The sequence below is a fragment of the Gymnoscopelus microlampas genome, assembly GCF_963454915.1.
Source record: "Gymnoscopelus microlampas genome assembly, chromosome: 5".
In the NCBI taxonomy this organism is placed as follows: Eukaryota; Metazoa; Chordata; class Actinopteri; order Myctophiformes; family Myctophidae; genus Gymnoscopelus; species Gymnoscopelus microlampas.
Genome location: NC_139942.1, coordinates 24,765,098 through 24,779,257, shown reverse-complemented (window position 1 = coordinate 24,779,257; position 14,160 = coordinate 24,765,098). Strand labels below are relative to the sequence as shown.

The window sequence follows — 14,160 nt, the reverse complement described above, 5'->3', positions numbered from 1 at the left end:
AAAACATTGCAGCACAATTACCTCTGCTGTAACCTGACCATATAGCAGCCAGCTTTAATCCATTGTGACCGGGAACACATGTGTCATTTTAAGATTTCTTTGGCCATTCAAAAATAGCAGATCTACAGTACACGCTCATAGCGCGGCACTGAGTGCCGATGAGCTTATGAGCTTGTGAGCATGTAGATCTGTAATTCTTTTGAGAAATCGTGAAAATGTGTGCAAATCTTCGAATACACTGTATATATTTTTTAAAGCAAACATTTGTAACTCTTTGCTTCTGGGGATTCTACAAATGTCTTCAAAATCCTAACAGTTTTTCAACTCCTGTTGCTGTAATATCAGTGGTTCTCAAACTTTTTTCATGTCAAGGACCCCCAAAATGATATGTATTTGGCCGCGGACCTCCATCTCAAAATATGTTGTTCCAGGGACCCCCCAGAAGCAAAGATTTGAGTTAAAAATGTTCGCTTTAAAAAAGATAATATATGTATTCAAAGATTTGCACACATTTTCACGATTTTTCTAAAATAGCAGATCTATAAGCTCGTATCGCTGCACTCGGTGCCACGCTATGAGCTTGTAGATCTGCTATTTTTGAATAGCCAAAGAAATCTTAAGTGACACAGATGCGTTCCCGGATTGAATCGGTTAACAGCTGTTCAGCTCACCTCCCTCTACACAGCCACATAATGGACTTCAGCAATTTATGACCAGTATCTGCCAGGGCAATCTCTTATCAAGCGTGACCTATCTGGTACCCCATTAGCATTTACGCATACGTAGAGGCGTGTATCACTATTAAGTGTTTTTGTATCACATGCGTGCAACATGCATACACAAAGCCTATACTGTATACACACTCATGTATTGTTTTAACCAGAAACCTTGCATCTCCATATTTCCATATTTTTCCCCCCCATAAATGAATGCCCTACTTTGTCATGCAAAAGCAGCAAAAATAGCCGTCTACCAGCTCACAATGCGTCACATTGTGATGTGTTGTAAGCTTGTAGATCTGCTATTTTAGCAATTTTGCATTTGAAATTGAATCTGAAAGTGGTTAAGTGTGTCTGTGGGTTTTATCATCCTAAAACCGATTTATACTTTCTCGTACGGCAGTGTTGCGCCAAAAAATAGAAGATTTACAACCTCAGCTTGAGCTCTACTGAGCTTGTAGATTGCCTGTTTTCGGGCACGTGACACTGACATACAACGCCGCAGAAATGAGACTAGCATTATTAAGACTGAGCTGCAGTAAAGGTTGCCATACAATTCTTATCTTGACCCTGAAAGGAGAGAGAGTGTCAGATCCATTGAGACAGAGAGACACCATTTACCACCTGCTCTGCTGCATAATTCACAGCGACATATTGCCTGGAAATGTGCGACTTTCTCCAAAATGATATAATATTTCATCTTTTTGGCTTGTTCATATTTTATGTGTTGCCAAGTCATTATAGCCCCTGGTGACGAGAACGCACATGCATATCAGTTCAACTGAGTTCACACACACACACACACACACACACACACACACACACACACACACACACACACACACACACACACACACACACACACACACACACACACACACACACACACACACACACTGTACTAGTGTATGTGTGTAGACGTTTGCACGTACATGTATGGTACACACACATTTAGTGCTGCCAATCCTAGCCCCCAAGTTAGGGGCTAGTTAGGCACCCGAACTGACAATGCTTCCAGTCTTATCCGATAAAGACACAATGCAGAACACACACACACACACACACACACACACACACACACACACACACAGAACACATAATCTGCCTACAGTAGCTGCATGCTGCTTGAGATTTGTCAAAAAATATGGGGGCCAATTGAGACATCATGACATTTCCACAAAAGAATTGAAAGTTATGTGTTCTGATTGTTTGGCAGTTACTTCGCTGAGCTATCTGTTATGACATTCTCTCTCTCATTCTCCCCCAATGTATCTCCCTTATATCCCTTAATACAATATGTAGGAAGAAAGTTATTTCAGGGTCATCAGCACTGCCACTAACAACCTTTAAACAGAGCTCCTATCTTGTTGGTCCTTGTATTATGATTAGTGGGCATAACAAGGGAATATTGTTAGAATCTTCTTGAATCAGTGCAAAGGTAGCATGATGATATTTTTTTAGTTGGCAGAGACATTAAAGTAATGCAGGTAACTTTTTCAATAAAACTAAAGTTAAATTGTATATCTTTTGTGAGTGGCAAATGTTTCACAACACCCACTCCATGAATTTCACCCCCGAAAGCCTTTTATTTATATATTTTCTATTGAACGTTGTCGAGCATGACTTTCCCACGAAAATGACATCATCTGGCCGGAAAATGGAAGCGGAAATGCACCGGTTTCCTGTTTGGCCAGGAACTACTGCACCAGTTTCCTGTTTGGCCAGGAACTACCTCGCTAATAACAAAAAGGAAACTCACGCTGATTTTAAGAGATTGTATGATTTGAAGAACGAAAAAAAAAACAGAAAAAGAAAACACAGCTCACGGTAACTGAAGCTCCACTGGCTAAGAGAAACGATCCACAGATCGTATAAAACAATTAAAAGAACGCTTTTTGAAACGCTTCCGTCTCCCGGTGAAAACGAATGGAATTCTGGGTAACGCAGTAATAAATGAACGGCCTGCAGTGACGGTAATGACCAGCAGAGGCTGCCAAAGTTTTTTTGAAATCTGCACTGTATAACTTTAAGGCACCATGAAGTGAAGTCAGTGTTTTATTAACAATGTTTGGGGATTCCAACGTGGCAGGAGTTTTATCCCTGACATTTACACTGGATAAACGGATTAAATCAGTGTCTGCTACATGTGTGCATGCTGATTTGTACACATGCTGTATCTGTGTGTGCATATGAGTGCATAATCGTTGCCGTTAGGCAGAAACCTCATATCTCCATATTTCAACTTTTCATGTTTTTTTGTAAATTAATGCCCTACTTGCTCACAACGCATCGCGACTCGCTGTGAGCTTGTAGATCGGCTATTTTTTTACAACTTTCTAATGTTTTTAATATTAACAAAAAAGGGAATGGTTTTGGACATACAAGGTAGGTTTCCACCCGACAGCGACGATAGACAGTATCTGTGTGTGCATAGTGTGGGTGAATTTCGTCGCTGTCGGGTGGAAACCTCATGTCCAAAACTGTTCAAAATTTTAAAAAGTAGCAGATTGACAAGCTCAATGCGTTTCGCGCTGCCGCGTTTCTCGCTTGCAGGTCGGCTACTCTTGCTGTTTTTGAATTTGAATGTGTGTGTGTGTGTGTGTGTGTGTGTGTGTGTGTGTGTGTGTGTGTGCAGGAGCTCATTCTGGATGCGGAGGACACGTGGATTCGTCTGGAGGGGCTGGCTGAGACCACAGAGTTCACCGTCAGACTGCAGGCGGCCAGAGGGCTGGACACCAGCGCTATAGTCTCCACCACATTCACCACAGGTACACGCACGCACGCACGCACGCACGCACGCACGCACACACACACACACACACACACACACATGCACACACACACACACACACACACACACACACACACACACACTCACTCACACACACACACACACACACATGCACACACATGCACACACACACACACACTCACAACAAGCATACCGTTGCTGTCGGGCAGAAATCTCTTTACTCCATAATTTAACTTTTTATTTTTCGATGAATTCTTTCCTGGGAATTTTCACCCTGGGATGCCAGGGTGAAAATGGCTAATGGGAATCAAACACTGGCCTGACAAGGAGGTTTGTGCACGAGCGTTTCCTTGCATACTGGTTGGCAGATGGACCACAATGGAAAAAAGCTCCCAAGGCTTTTTGTTATCCTTTTACAGTAACAACCATTGTAAAATCGTACCTCTTTACTATTTGCAAACTGTTCATAAAAAGTAATCAATCAAAAGAACACAGGTCCTCCAGTGATCGTTATCTCCCCAGGAGATAATGCATTCACCCCTGTGTGCGGGTCTGTGTGTCTGTCTGCAGCTTATCTACACGACCCAGCAGCACCATAGTTCTTTTGCACACTGTCAGCAGGCCAAGGACCTCAACTCCAGAATAGTTTAATATTATTTTTATTTGTAATCTCAGACCCACCATGGCTCCAGGCTATGGGATATGCTTCACATTTCTTGTGCACGCTGCCAGCAGGCCAAGGACCTCAATTACCGAATTCACTTCAAATGTATGCAAATGTATACATTTGCAGCATTTGAATATAATAGTTATCTCTGTCCTCAACCTTTGTTTACCAGCTAAAGATGGCTTTAAGGAAGACCGAAACCCAGGTGGGATTTTGTATGCTAAAATTCATGGCTTCTTGGCACTCCTCAGGAGGACTGTGTACGATTTGAATCTCTATTGTATTCACACATATATTTGCCCCAGGAAAGCGTTCCGCTGTGGCTAATGGCTGTATTGTTGCAGGATGTATGTCCTTCAGCCCAGCTACAAACACAAGGACATCCTCCAGAGACTTTCCTCTTTTTCTGGGGTGGGGGACAGAAGAAAAATGTGTCTTTTTTGTGAGCTTGTACACCTATTGTGTTATGTCCAGAATAGGGACTCGAGGGTTCATGACTGGCAGAAAGTTGTTGTTTTTTCTTCTTCTACTTTCTTGTGGCTACTTTCAAATCAGTGTAGTCTTTGCCTTAGAGCTGTAAAAGAGTGTGAGAACAGTGATGTTTGTGTTGGATGGAGGTGGTTTGTAGCTACATGGAATAATGGAATCCATACACCTGCTTAAATAAGAATTTAAATTCTTATTGACTGTATGCGATTGGGGATTTATCCCTCAGTGTGTAATACTACTTGGGAAACACGTTCTTAATTAAAGGTTCCATGAATTGATGTTTAACTTTGTGTTACTTTATATATTACTGTTTATTCCAGTGCCGATTTTTCACGTTTCTTATCATTCTAATCATTCTATGTAGAGCAGATCATCTCAGCAGTAGCTCAGTGCTCCTCTTCCTGATGCTTGATGCTACCAGGTGGACTGAACTGAACATGAAAGATGTTCTCCACAGTCTCAGCGGTCAGCGTGGACTCAGTGTAGCATATAAATGAGATGATTGAAGAATGCTGTTCCATGTTGTTGTCAAAATCCAGCATTGCTAGTCTCCTTGAGCCTACAGAATATACAGTCTGACAGTCACTGTATTTTCCAAAGAAAAACAACAAAAGAAAACCTCACATCATTTGAGTATGTGAACAATTACTGGAAAAACATACAATATATTTTACATTTCAAGAGCAAGAAATGAGGCAACACCTTCAGCCCCCCTATTTGATATGTATACATATAAACATTTTAGCTACTCGAGGGTATCATTGAGCACATTCCTGTGCTTTGCTTTCTTTCACATCTGAAGGGTATTATTTTAGTTAGTTTGTGGGTGCCTACCTTAGTGTTATTTTATTGGTGTGTGTCCATTGGGTTGTAGATCCCCACTTTACAGGGTGTACATTTATTAAACGTATCATTACATTCTAAACTGGTCTTCCCCTGGTCAACGAACCTGTGGTTTTAGCATAGCTGAGGAGTGAGGACCTTACCTCGCACAAAAATGTGGCATAGTCGGCTATACACAGTTGATTGGATTTATAAAAAAAACTGCACTTGCACTTTATAGCGACGGAGCGCTCCGCCTGTTAGCTGGGCTTCCCGCTGTTAATATAATTATAGATCACCACATTTACAGTGTATCATTAACATTGATTCAAGCTCAGTGTGAGCTTGTAGATTTGCTTGTAGATCGGCATAAGTGGTTAATTCATGATATATTTCTTTCTACGCTTGCGTCCCGTGTGTCCCTTCCCAGAAGTGTTCCTAGAAGTGAATGTTCTTAGTTACTGTCCACCTCTGATGTGTTCTACTAAGTACATAAACCTCTCTAGAGGCTGTTTTCCCCCGCTGTCCTTTCTCTTTTTAGAGGGTGCTGTGTTTTTCTTTTTTTTTCCTTTTTTGTGGGCTCATTGCCAGCGAGCACACTCATGTTATAATGTTTCTGTTTCTGGTCGGTAGTCATGGTGGACTAAAGTCTAATATATACAGGTTATTGGGTGTGTTGGCTCCTCCAAAGATGATACGATCTCCCACCCTGCAACAGCACATACTATACTGACCCAAGCATTTCCCCTTGGGTTCAACCTTCTTCCAGGAGAAGGCCTCTGAATTGAATTTCCACAGATCATAGAAGTGCGTGGTCGCGCCTTTCCTCTCGAACAGTCCCAGATTGGCTTGAACCATCTGTGAGTGTCAACATAAAATGTATAAAGCCCATTGGACTTGCACTCCCTTGTGCAAGTATCAAATCCTCCCCAGATGTAGATGGTATCCTCTACCACTACAGCTGTGTGTCCCTGGCACCCAAAGGGAACCTCAAGGGGACGTTCTCCTCCTTTCTTCACTGGGGGCAACATCATCAGCATAAAGACACTGTTGAAAACATGCCGTTCACTGATCTGACTGACTTCTCACACGGCACAGCACTCCCTCGGGTCCTCAGCGATTCGCACGGTGAGTTTTAAGTCGATCGGTTGGGCGGTTCTGGAGATATGCTGTTAACACACTCACACGCACATTGTGCTCCAGACTTTATCACGGAAGCATTTGAGCATTGTTGGAGGCAACGGAATAGCGAGGGAGTGCCATCAGAATAGCCACACCAGGGGCCATGTGTGGGCAGCGCAATATACTGTAGGACTGGATTTATGCGGCCACAATTGACAGCATCCTGGCGTGCTGCATCTCTGCCTGGTATGGGACTGCAGCACCACTCTCGATGGCTGAGCATTACAGAGGGTGGTGTGGATGGCCCAACGCCAGCGCGTCGTCGGAGGTGAGCTACCCTCCCTCCAGGATATACTGTGAGAAGCAGTGCGTAGCCAAGGCTGAGTGGATTATCAAGGACACTCACTACCCCAACCACAATCTATTCTCTATGTATCAAAAGCCATTCGACCGGAGTATGGATCAGTTTCCACCTGTCACCTTCCAGGCTGTTGAACAAGCGCTGAGCCCTATCACCATGCCACACAGGCCATCACACAGGCATTATCACTTTATGTATATATGACTATGATTACACTCCACTGTCTTCTGCGCTGGCACTACCACTTATGTATAGTCTTACACGTTTAATATCTGGGCAGCCATAGCTGAATGGAATGGTTAGAGAGGCCGTCTCGGAAACAGGATGTCCACGGTTCGCAATCCAGCCCCAGTCGAAGTGTTGAAGTGTCCCTGAGCAAGACACTTACTGTGCCCTGGGCGCTGTATTAAAACTCTTTAACTGCCAGAGTGTATACATTAAAAAACTCACCCACTGCCAGAGATTTTTTTACCTTTTCAAGTAGTCACAGAATATTTATCTCCAGTATGATCGATCCCCTGATGGTTGCTAATCACAGATGGTTTCACTGTGCTTTCGCGAAGAAAAGAAAAAAAAATGTCATCGCGACCTCCCGTTCGCTTTTATACGCCTTTGAAAATAGCATGTCTCTGGCAAAAATACATAGTAAAAAAAAACGGAGCCGAGATACAGCATTTTTAAGTAACAATTTAATCAGGAAGTGAATGGATCAGTAAATCTTCGGATTGCGTTATCTCTGGTTCTGTGTGTAATTATATATTTTCTTTTTTTTTCAAAACTCGCCCAAACTCGTCGTTGGCAGGCTGAGCCATAGCAGAATTTGACAAATTAACTCGTCCATGGCAGGCAATGAGTTAATGGCACACACTGCTCCTAATAGTTATGATGGGTAAATGCAGAGGACATTTTTTTCTGCTGCTAAGTGATGTCCCTAATCTGAGACTGATTCTATATCTGATGGTATTTATAATACAAGCTCACATCTCGCAATATGACATGTCTCGCAATGTGACACGCTTGTAGATCTTCTATTTTCACTTTTTCCACCCCGGAATTCCTTTTTTTAATTTCTGAAAATCCTAAGATTTTTAGCCGCTAGAGCTGAAAGCGCTGCGGCTCTACAAACAGCCTCAGACATCGTCATCCGTGACATGTTTTCACGACACCTATTTGTCTATTGGCTGTCCTGGCTGTCCTTCACTACTTTACAGCCAATGGAAGACACTACTTTAAAGCCAATGGACGGCCGTTACGTCACTCGCAGCACCCGCCTCCCCTCGTTGTTGCTTTTCCTCAGAAGCCAACGTTGCATTCAACTGCCTGTGCTGATGTGTTAGCAACATGCTATGCTAACCGTAATAGTGAGAGGACAGAGTGAGAGGCTGAGAGTCATAAAGTCATTAAGTCATAAAAAGTCGGCCAGCGGAGAATCTTCTAATCATCTGTGATTTACAACAGCCGCGCGGCTCCCTTCAGTGTTGATTTAACTCTGAGGAGCAGTGGAAGTACTCAAATGTTTTACTTGAGTAAAAGTATCAATACTGCAATGTAGAAGTACTCTGTTACAAGAAAAAGTCCGCAATTCAAAATTTACTTGAGTAAAAGTACAGAAGTGTTGGTATCCAAATGTATTTAAAGTACCAAAAGTAAAAGTACAAAAATGTTTGAAAATAGCAGATCTACAAGCTCACAACGCGTCGCGATGCGACACGCTGTGAGCTTGTAGATCAGCTATTTTCAAATAGCCTTGGTATAAAATAGGGCTAAAGTGGTTAATGTATGTTTTATAATGTAATAATTTATATCTGCAAAGTAACTAGTAACTCAAGTTTTCAAATAATTGTAGTGGAGTAAAAGTACAATATTTGCCTCTGAGATGTAGTGGAGTAGAAGTACAAGTACTGAAAACTGGAAATACAACAGTAAAGGGAAAAATACCTCAAAATTGTACTTAAATACAGTACTTGAGTACATGTAGTTACTTTACACCACTGATGACATGCCTGTCTAAGACAAGTCCCAGAGTATTCCTAAAACTGTATATATCTGTAGGCTATTTTTATTTTAGTTATTATTGTCCATTTTATTTTCTTGCTTAATATTTTCTTCTCTTCATTATATCAATTATATGTAGAACCATCTGTGGTACAACTTCCAACAACATTTTGCTGCTTGTATCTTTATGAGTCAGTAACAAATAAAGCTTCTTGAATTCTGCACAATCCTAATGTTGTAATTCACTGCAGAAGGACTTGTTTTGTACCACAATAGGTAGGCTAGTCCTATACCAGTTACTTATTTTTATTTTAATGTTAAGACATTTATGCTTGAATGACAGTGATTAGGCCATAACATGTTACAGCACTATAAAAAAACAAGACATGACAAAGTCATAATATAGCCGCAAAATGTCATATTGAGGTATGCCATTTTTTGGCAGAGTTCTTCTACATTGCAGTATTGATACTTTAACTTGAGTAGTTGGGGGGGGCACACACACAATACAGCTGCTAATAATATGAATGTCAAATCATATTCAAAAGGACATATATTTTTTCAAAAAAGTTTTTTTTTTTTTTTTTTTTTAATTTTTCAAAAAGTTTTTTTTTTCCATTTTTTTTTTTTAATTTTCAATTTCTCAACGGCAGATTGGGGCACAAAAAGCCTGCCGCTAGCGGCTATATTATGACTTTAGTCATTTCTTGTTTAATAAATACATACTGTAAATGTACGAAAGTTATAAACATGGGATATTTAGCAGCGACCCCTAAAAATGGTTCCATGACCCATTATGGATTACGGCCCTATGTTTGTAAATCACTGCTGTAATGTACGTATATAGAACACCTTACTTCCCTTGTTCTCTTTCTCCCATAGGGAGCCGTCTGTTCAGCACACCTCAGAACTGTGCCCAGCACTTACTGAATGGAGAGACACTGAGTGGGGTCTATACCATCTACCTCAACAGGGACCCCAGCCAGGGCGTGCAGGTCTACTGCGACATGACCACCGACGAGGGAGGGTGGATTGTAAGTTAAAGTTTTTATAGTGGATGTTCTGCAAGTCACCTCTCATGTGTGTGTCTGGCTGTGTGTGCGTCCTTGCTTGCTTGTGTGCGTGCGTGCCTATAAATACTGCAATGCAGGAATACTCTGTAACAAGTAAAATTCCAGTATTCAAAATGTGAGTAAAAGTACAAAAATATTGGCATCAAAATATACTTAAAGTACCACAGTAAAAGTACTCATTGTGCAGAATGTCCCATTTCACAAGTTCAAAAAGTTGAAGTTGAAAATGCCAGATGCGGCGCATTGTGAGCTTGTAGATTCATGGCTATTTTCAAATGGCCAAAATATAGATAGGGCTGAAGTGGGTAATGTATGTTTTGTGATAATAATCTAAATCTAAATAAAGTAACTAGTAACCAAAGCTGTCAAATAATTGTAGTGGAGTAAAAAGTACAATATTTGCTTCTGAGATGTAGTGGAGTAGAGCGTATTGAAAATTGGAAATACTGAAGAAAGTAAAGTACTGTGGTGGACACCAAAGAGGACCTAAAGGACCTGATGGCTGCCGGCTACGTGTTCTTCCGTCACGATGCCCACCGTTCTCCACTGCAGGCTCCCTATGACGGGCCCTTTCGCGTCCTAGAGGCGGGCCCCAAGAACTTTGTGGTGGACATGGGGGGGAAGAAAGAGCGGATTTCGATCGATCGCCTTAAGCCTGCTCATGTGGTCCCGGACGAGCCGGTGGAGCTGGCTCAGCCCCCACGCCGCGGCCGGCCGCCCAAGGCTGCCCCTGTCCCATGCCCTCCGTCCGTGGTTACCCGTTTGTCCACCGGCGAGGTTTCAACGGCGGCGTGGACGTCCCCCTGCCCCTATCTCTACCCCTTCCCTTTCCCCTGTGGCTGTGAAATACAGTCGCTATGGCCGCATGGTCAGACCTCCTAAAAAAGACTAAAGACACTGGGTGTACTGTTTTGGGGGGTTTATTGTTGCACTGAATGTCAATTCTGAGTGTTCGGGGGGGGGGCCTGTGTGGTGGACACCAAAGAGTGATTATATGTGGACACTAGATGGAGGTATCTCACCTCAGAATGGATTGGTGGGGTGGTAATGGGAGGAGATTAGGAGGTCATATAGGGAAGTGAATTACCTGTGTGTCATGATGCAAATGTTTGGAAGTAAAGATCAGAGACTCCATACTCCGTCTGTTCGTCTCATTCTCACTAACTTCCACAGTACCTCAAAATTGTACTTAAGTACAGTACTTGAGTAAATGTACTTTAAACCATTGGATGTTCTGCAAGTCACCTATCATTTGTCTGTGTGTGCGTCCTCGCTTGCTTGCTTTCGTGCGTGCCTGATCGTGTGTGACGGACACTTAACACTATCGATGATTGGTCACAAATGTCAGTAAACAGTGTCACATTCTGGTGTTTTTGCAGGTGTTCCAGCGACGACAGAACGGCCTCACAGACTTCTCCAGGAAGTGGAGTGACTATCGTGTGGGCTTTGGAAACCTAGAGGATGAATTCTGGCTGGGTAAGAACCTTATGTCACCAACAGCAATCAGCTTGAGGCCAGACTACACCGTGCTCACAATGCATGTGATAATCATACAATGGAAAACCCAAAGTGTTCATTTAAAGGCATTGTAGGGAACATTAAGCCTAAATTTAAAAAATACGTATATATATATATTTAGCATTTTCTCCCCTCTATCAGCCACTATATAATGATGCTGGGGTGTTTTCCTTCATTGAAACACAGTCCTCTGTCTGAAATCCGTATTTTCCCTTCTGTTTATGTTCATGTTGTTTATGTCCGGGTCGTAAATTAACGCACGCATGTGCGTGTCCGTGCGCGTCCGTGCCCGTATCAACTTTTTACTTTCGGTTTTAAAACGCTCTCAAACTTCTTTTTTGAGGCACATAATTTACTTTTAAAAAATCGTTTGGATAGAATTTAGTTGTTTAGCTTCATATATGTGGTCAATTTATCATGAAAGAGCCTATTTAAAAATATAAATTCAGAGAACCGTAGGGTCGGGCATTTCCGCGAATTGTATCCGCATAAGGCAACCTATTTTGGGCATGACTCATTTAAAAAGTCCCCCCTGCGTCACCCCCTGGTGGTCGGGGAAAAGAACTGCTGGAGGGGCGGTGTTTGACAACAGTTTTTTTCTTTGATTATGTCTGAACTCCCTACAATGCCTTTAACTCTGAGAATGTACACATGGGTCCATTTGGTTACATTTTGTACATTCTTAGAGTTAGAAATGGATCAATTATCACTGGGTGTACAATACATCTTCTTGTTTGACCTTGTGGCTCGTACTTCAGGCGCTTACCGTATCTGTTGTGTGTGTTCAGTGTCTGTTTTTGTTTGCTGTGTGTGTGTATGTGTTGTGGAGGCAACCAATACACCAAAATACCAATACACCTTCCTAGACAGGGGCTTCAGCCCTAATGTGTCTCTAATTTATAGTGTCAGCTGGATGGGGTGCAATCTTTTTCCAGCGTTCGACTCAGTATGAGAGTCTATTATCTGTGATCAGGACGGTTCCTCAAACCATTAGAGCACTCATCCACTCAATCGTCTCACATGCTGCACTTGATTCATAGTGACAGACACTTAGTGTCAGTAGTGGACACAATACTTACTGTGTAAAATAAAATGCCTTGTCTTTTCTATTTTCTTCCCTCAATCCTAAAGCTGCATTTTATTTTTTTTACCTGGAACCTGGGTTTTTATGATTTGTGTGATTCTGTGTGGTATATGTTGCTTATAGATCTACACACAGTGTACAACATTATTCAAAACTCCCAAATATTGAATAGCACGGTGGGGGGGGGGGGGGGGGGGGGCATCCCGGGCATCCCGGGGGGGGGGCATCCCAGTCTCTTGACCACAAGAGCCTCATCTAGGGGAATATCTGCTAAGAAGTGCACTAAAACTGTACAGTGCACTAAGCTTCCATATTTTCGGCATGCCATTATAGGCAAAACATTTCAAATGCGTAGTGAGCTAATAAATCTGCCATTTCCACTATTTGTCGTATGACAAAGTATGTCTGAAGTGGTTAAGGAGCACAGCTGGCCTCAGCTACTGTGGGCAAGTCCACTATGAGCTTCCATTTAAATCACGTCAAACACAAGTTGCCAATTCGAGTGGCGGAGGTGTAATTACGGATCCATAGGTGGTTTGGAGCCGGACTGCAAGAAAGCTAGAGGAGGAAGTGGAAACGCAACATCTACAAATCTACTGACTGGATTGCCTTGGAATTTGATATGCCCTTCCATGCTCCCCAGAGGATGAACCATGGTTGACCCCATGGCTTTTCCTCTAGCAACATCGTTATTAACCATGTGTGACCCCATGGCCTTTCCTCTAGCTATGAGAGGAAAGGCCATGGGGTCACCCATGGTTCATAAGGGTGCTGCTAGAGTCTAGCAACACCCTTAGGATATATATTGACCAGATTGCTATGACACTTGTTGAAGGTATTAATGCTCCCTAGAGCAAGAACCCAAGCCATAAGGAGTCACCCTACAGTATGACCTTTCCTCTAACGTCATACTCAGGGCAAAATGTCTGTTTTACACACACATGCATGGTATCTCATAATCTAATGGGCAGATTGCAGGATCATAGGCGGTGGGTAATGTAGGCTAGAGAAAGATCTGCCCAGTCTGAGGTTTTTAAGTCTTTACTTGAGACCTTTTCTCTTTCGCTTTTAACCACAGCTGAACTTAATTTAAATGTTCATCACAACTCTCACCTTTTATCTTTGCATGTGTGTACATAGGTGTACAAGTCGTTGCTGTCCGGCAGGAACCAGCTAACTCCCTTTTTCCGCTTTTGCATTTTTTTCCCCATAAATCAGTGCTATTGAACACCCTTTACGTCTGTGTGTTGGTAAAAAAAATATTGAACCAATGAAAAGTATTAAAAAGTGCTTCTGACAAAACCAACTAACTCCATTGGATCCTCAAACTTTCTGCTAAACCAGCTAACTCCAGCAAAGGTGGGTAGAGTTAGCTGGTTTTGCTGACTCCAGGCTCCACCCCCTTTTGACCTCCAACCTCATTGTGAGCTTGGAGGTCCATTCAGCTGTTCTTATCAATGATGAACAAAAACTCAATTTTTGTTTTGTTTTTTTCATTTCCTGAAAAATGAACATTTTGGAGTTAGCTGGTCCTTGCCGGACAGCCGATATATAGGTC

The 14,160-nt window shown here is 42.3% G+C and overlaps 1 protein-coding gene across 1 annotated transcript in view; it reads left to right on the top strand.

Moving 5' to 3' along the window:
• tnr (tenascin R (restrictin, janusin)) overlaps window positions 1–14,160 on the top strand; it is a gene marked incomplete at its 5' end in the record, with an annotated part of 186,932 nt that overhangs the window by 156,210 nt on the left and 16,562 nt on the right. Inside the window, 3 exons of the mRNA XM_084056814.1 lie at window positions 3,355–3,487; window positions 9,810–9,961; window positions 11,380–11,476. Coding sequence (XP_083912940.1) covers window positions 3,355–3,487; window positions 9,810–9,961; window positions 11,380–11,476 — 382 coding nt within the window. The remainder of the gene's footprint in view (window positions 1–3,354; window positions 3,488–9,809; window positions 9,962–11,379; window positions 11,477–14,160) is intronic.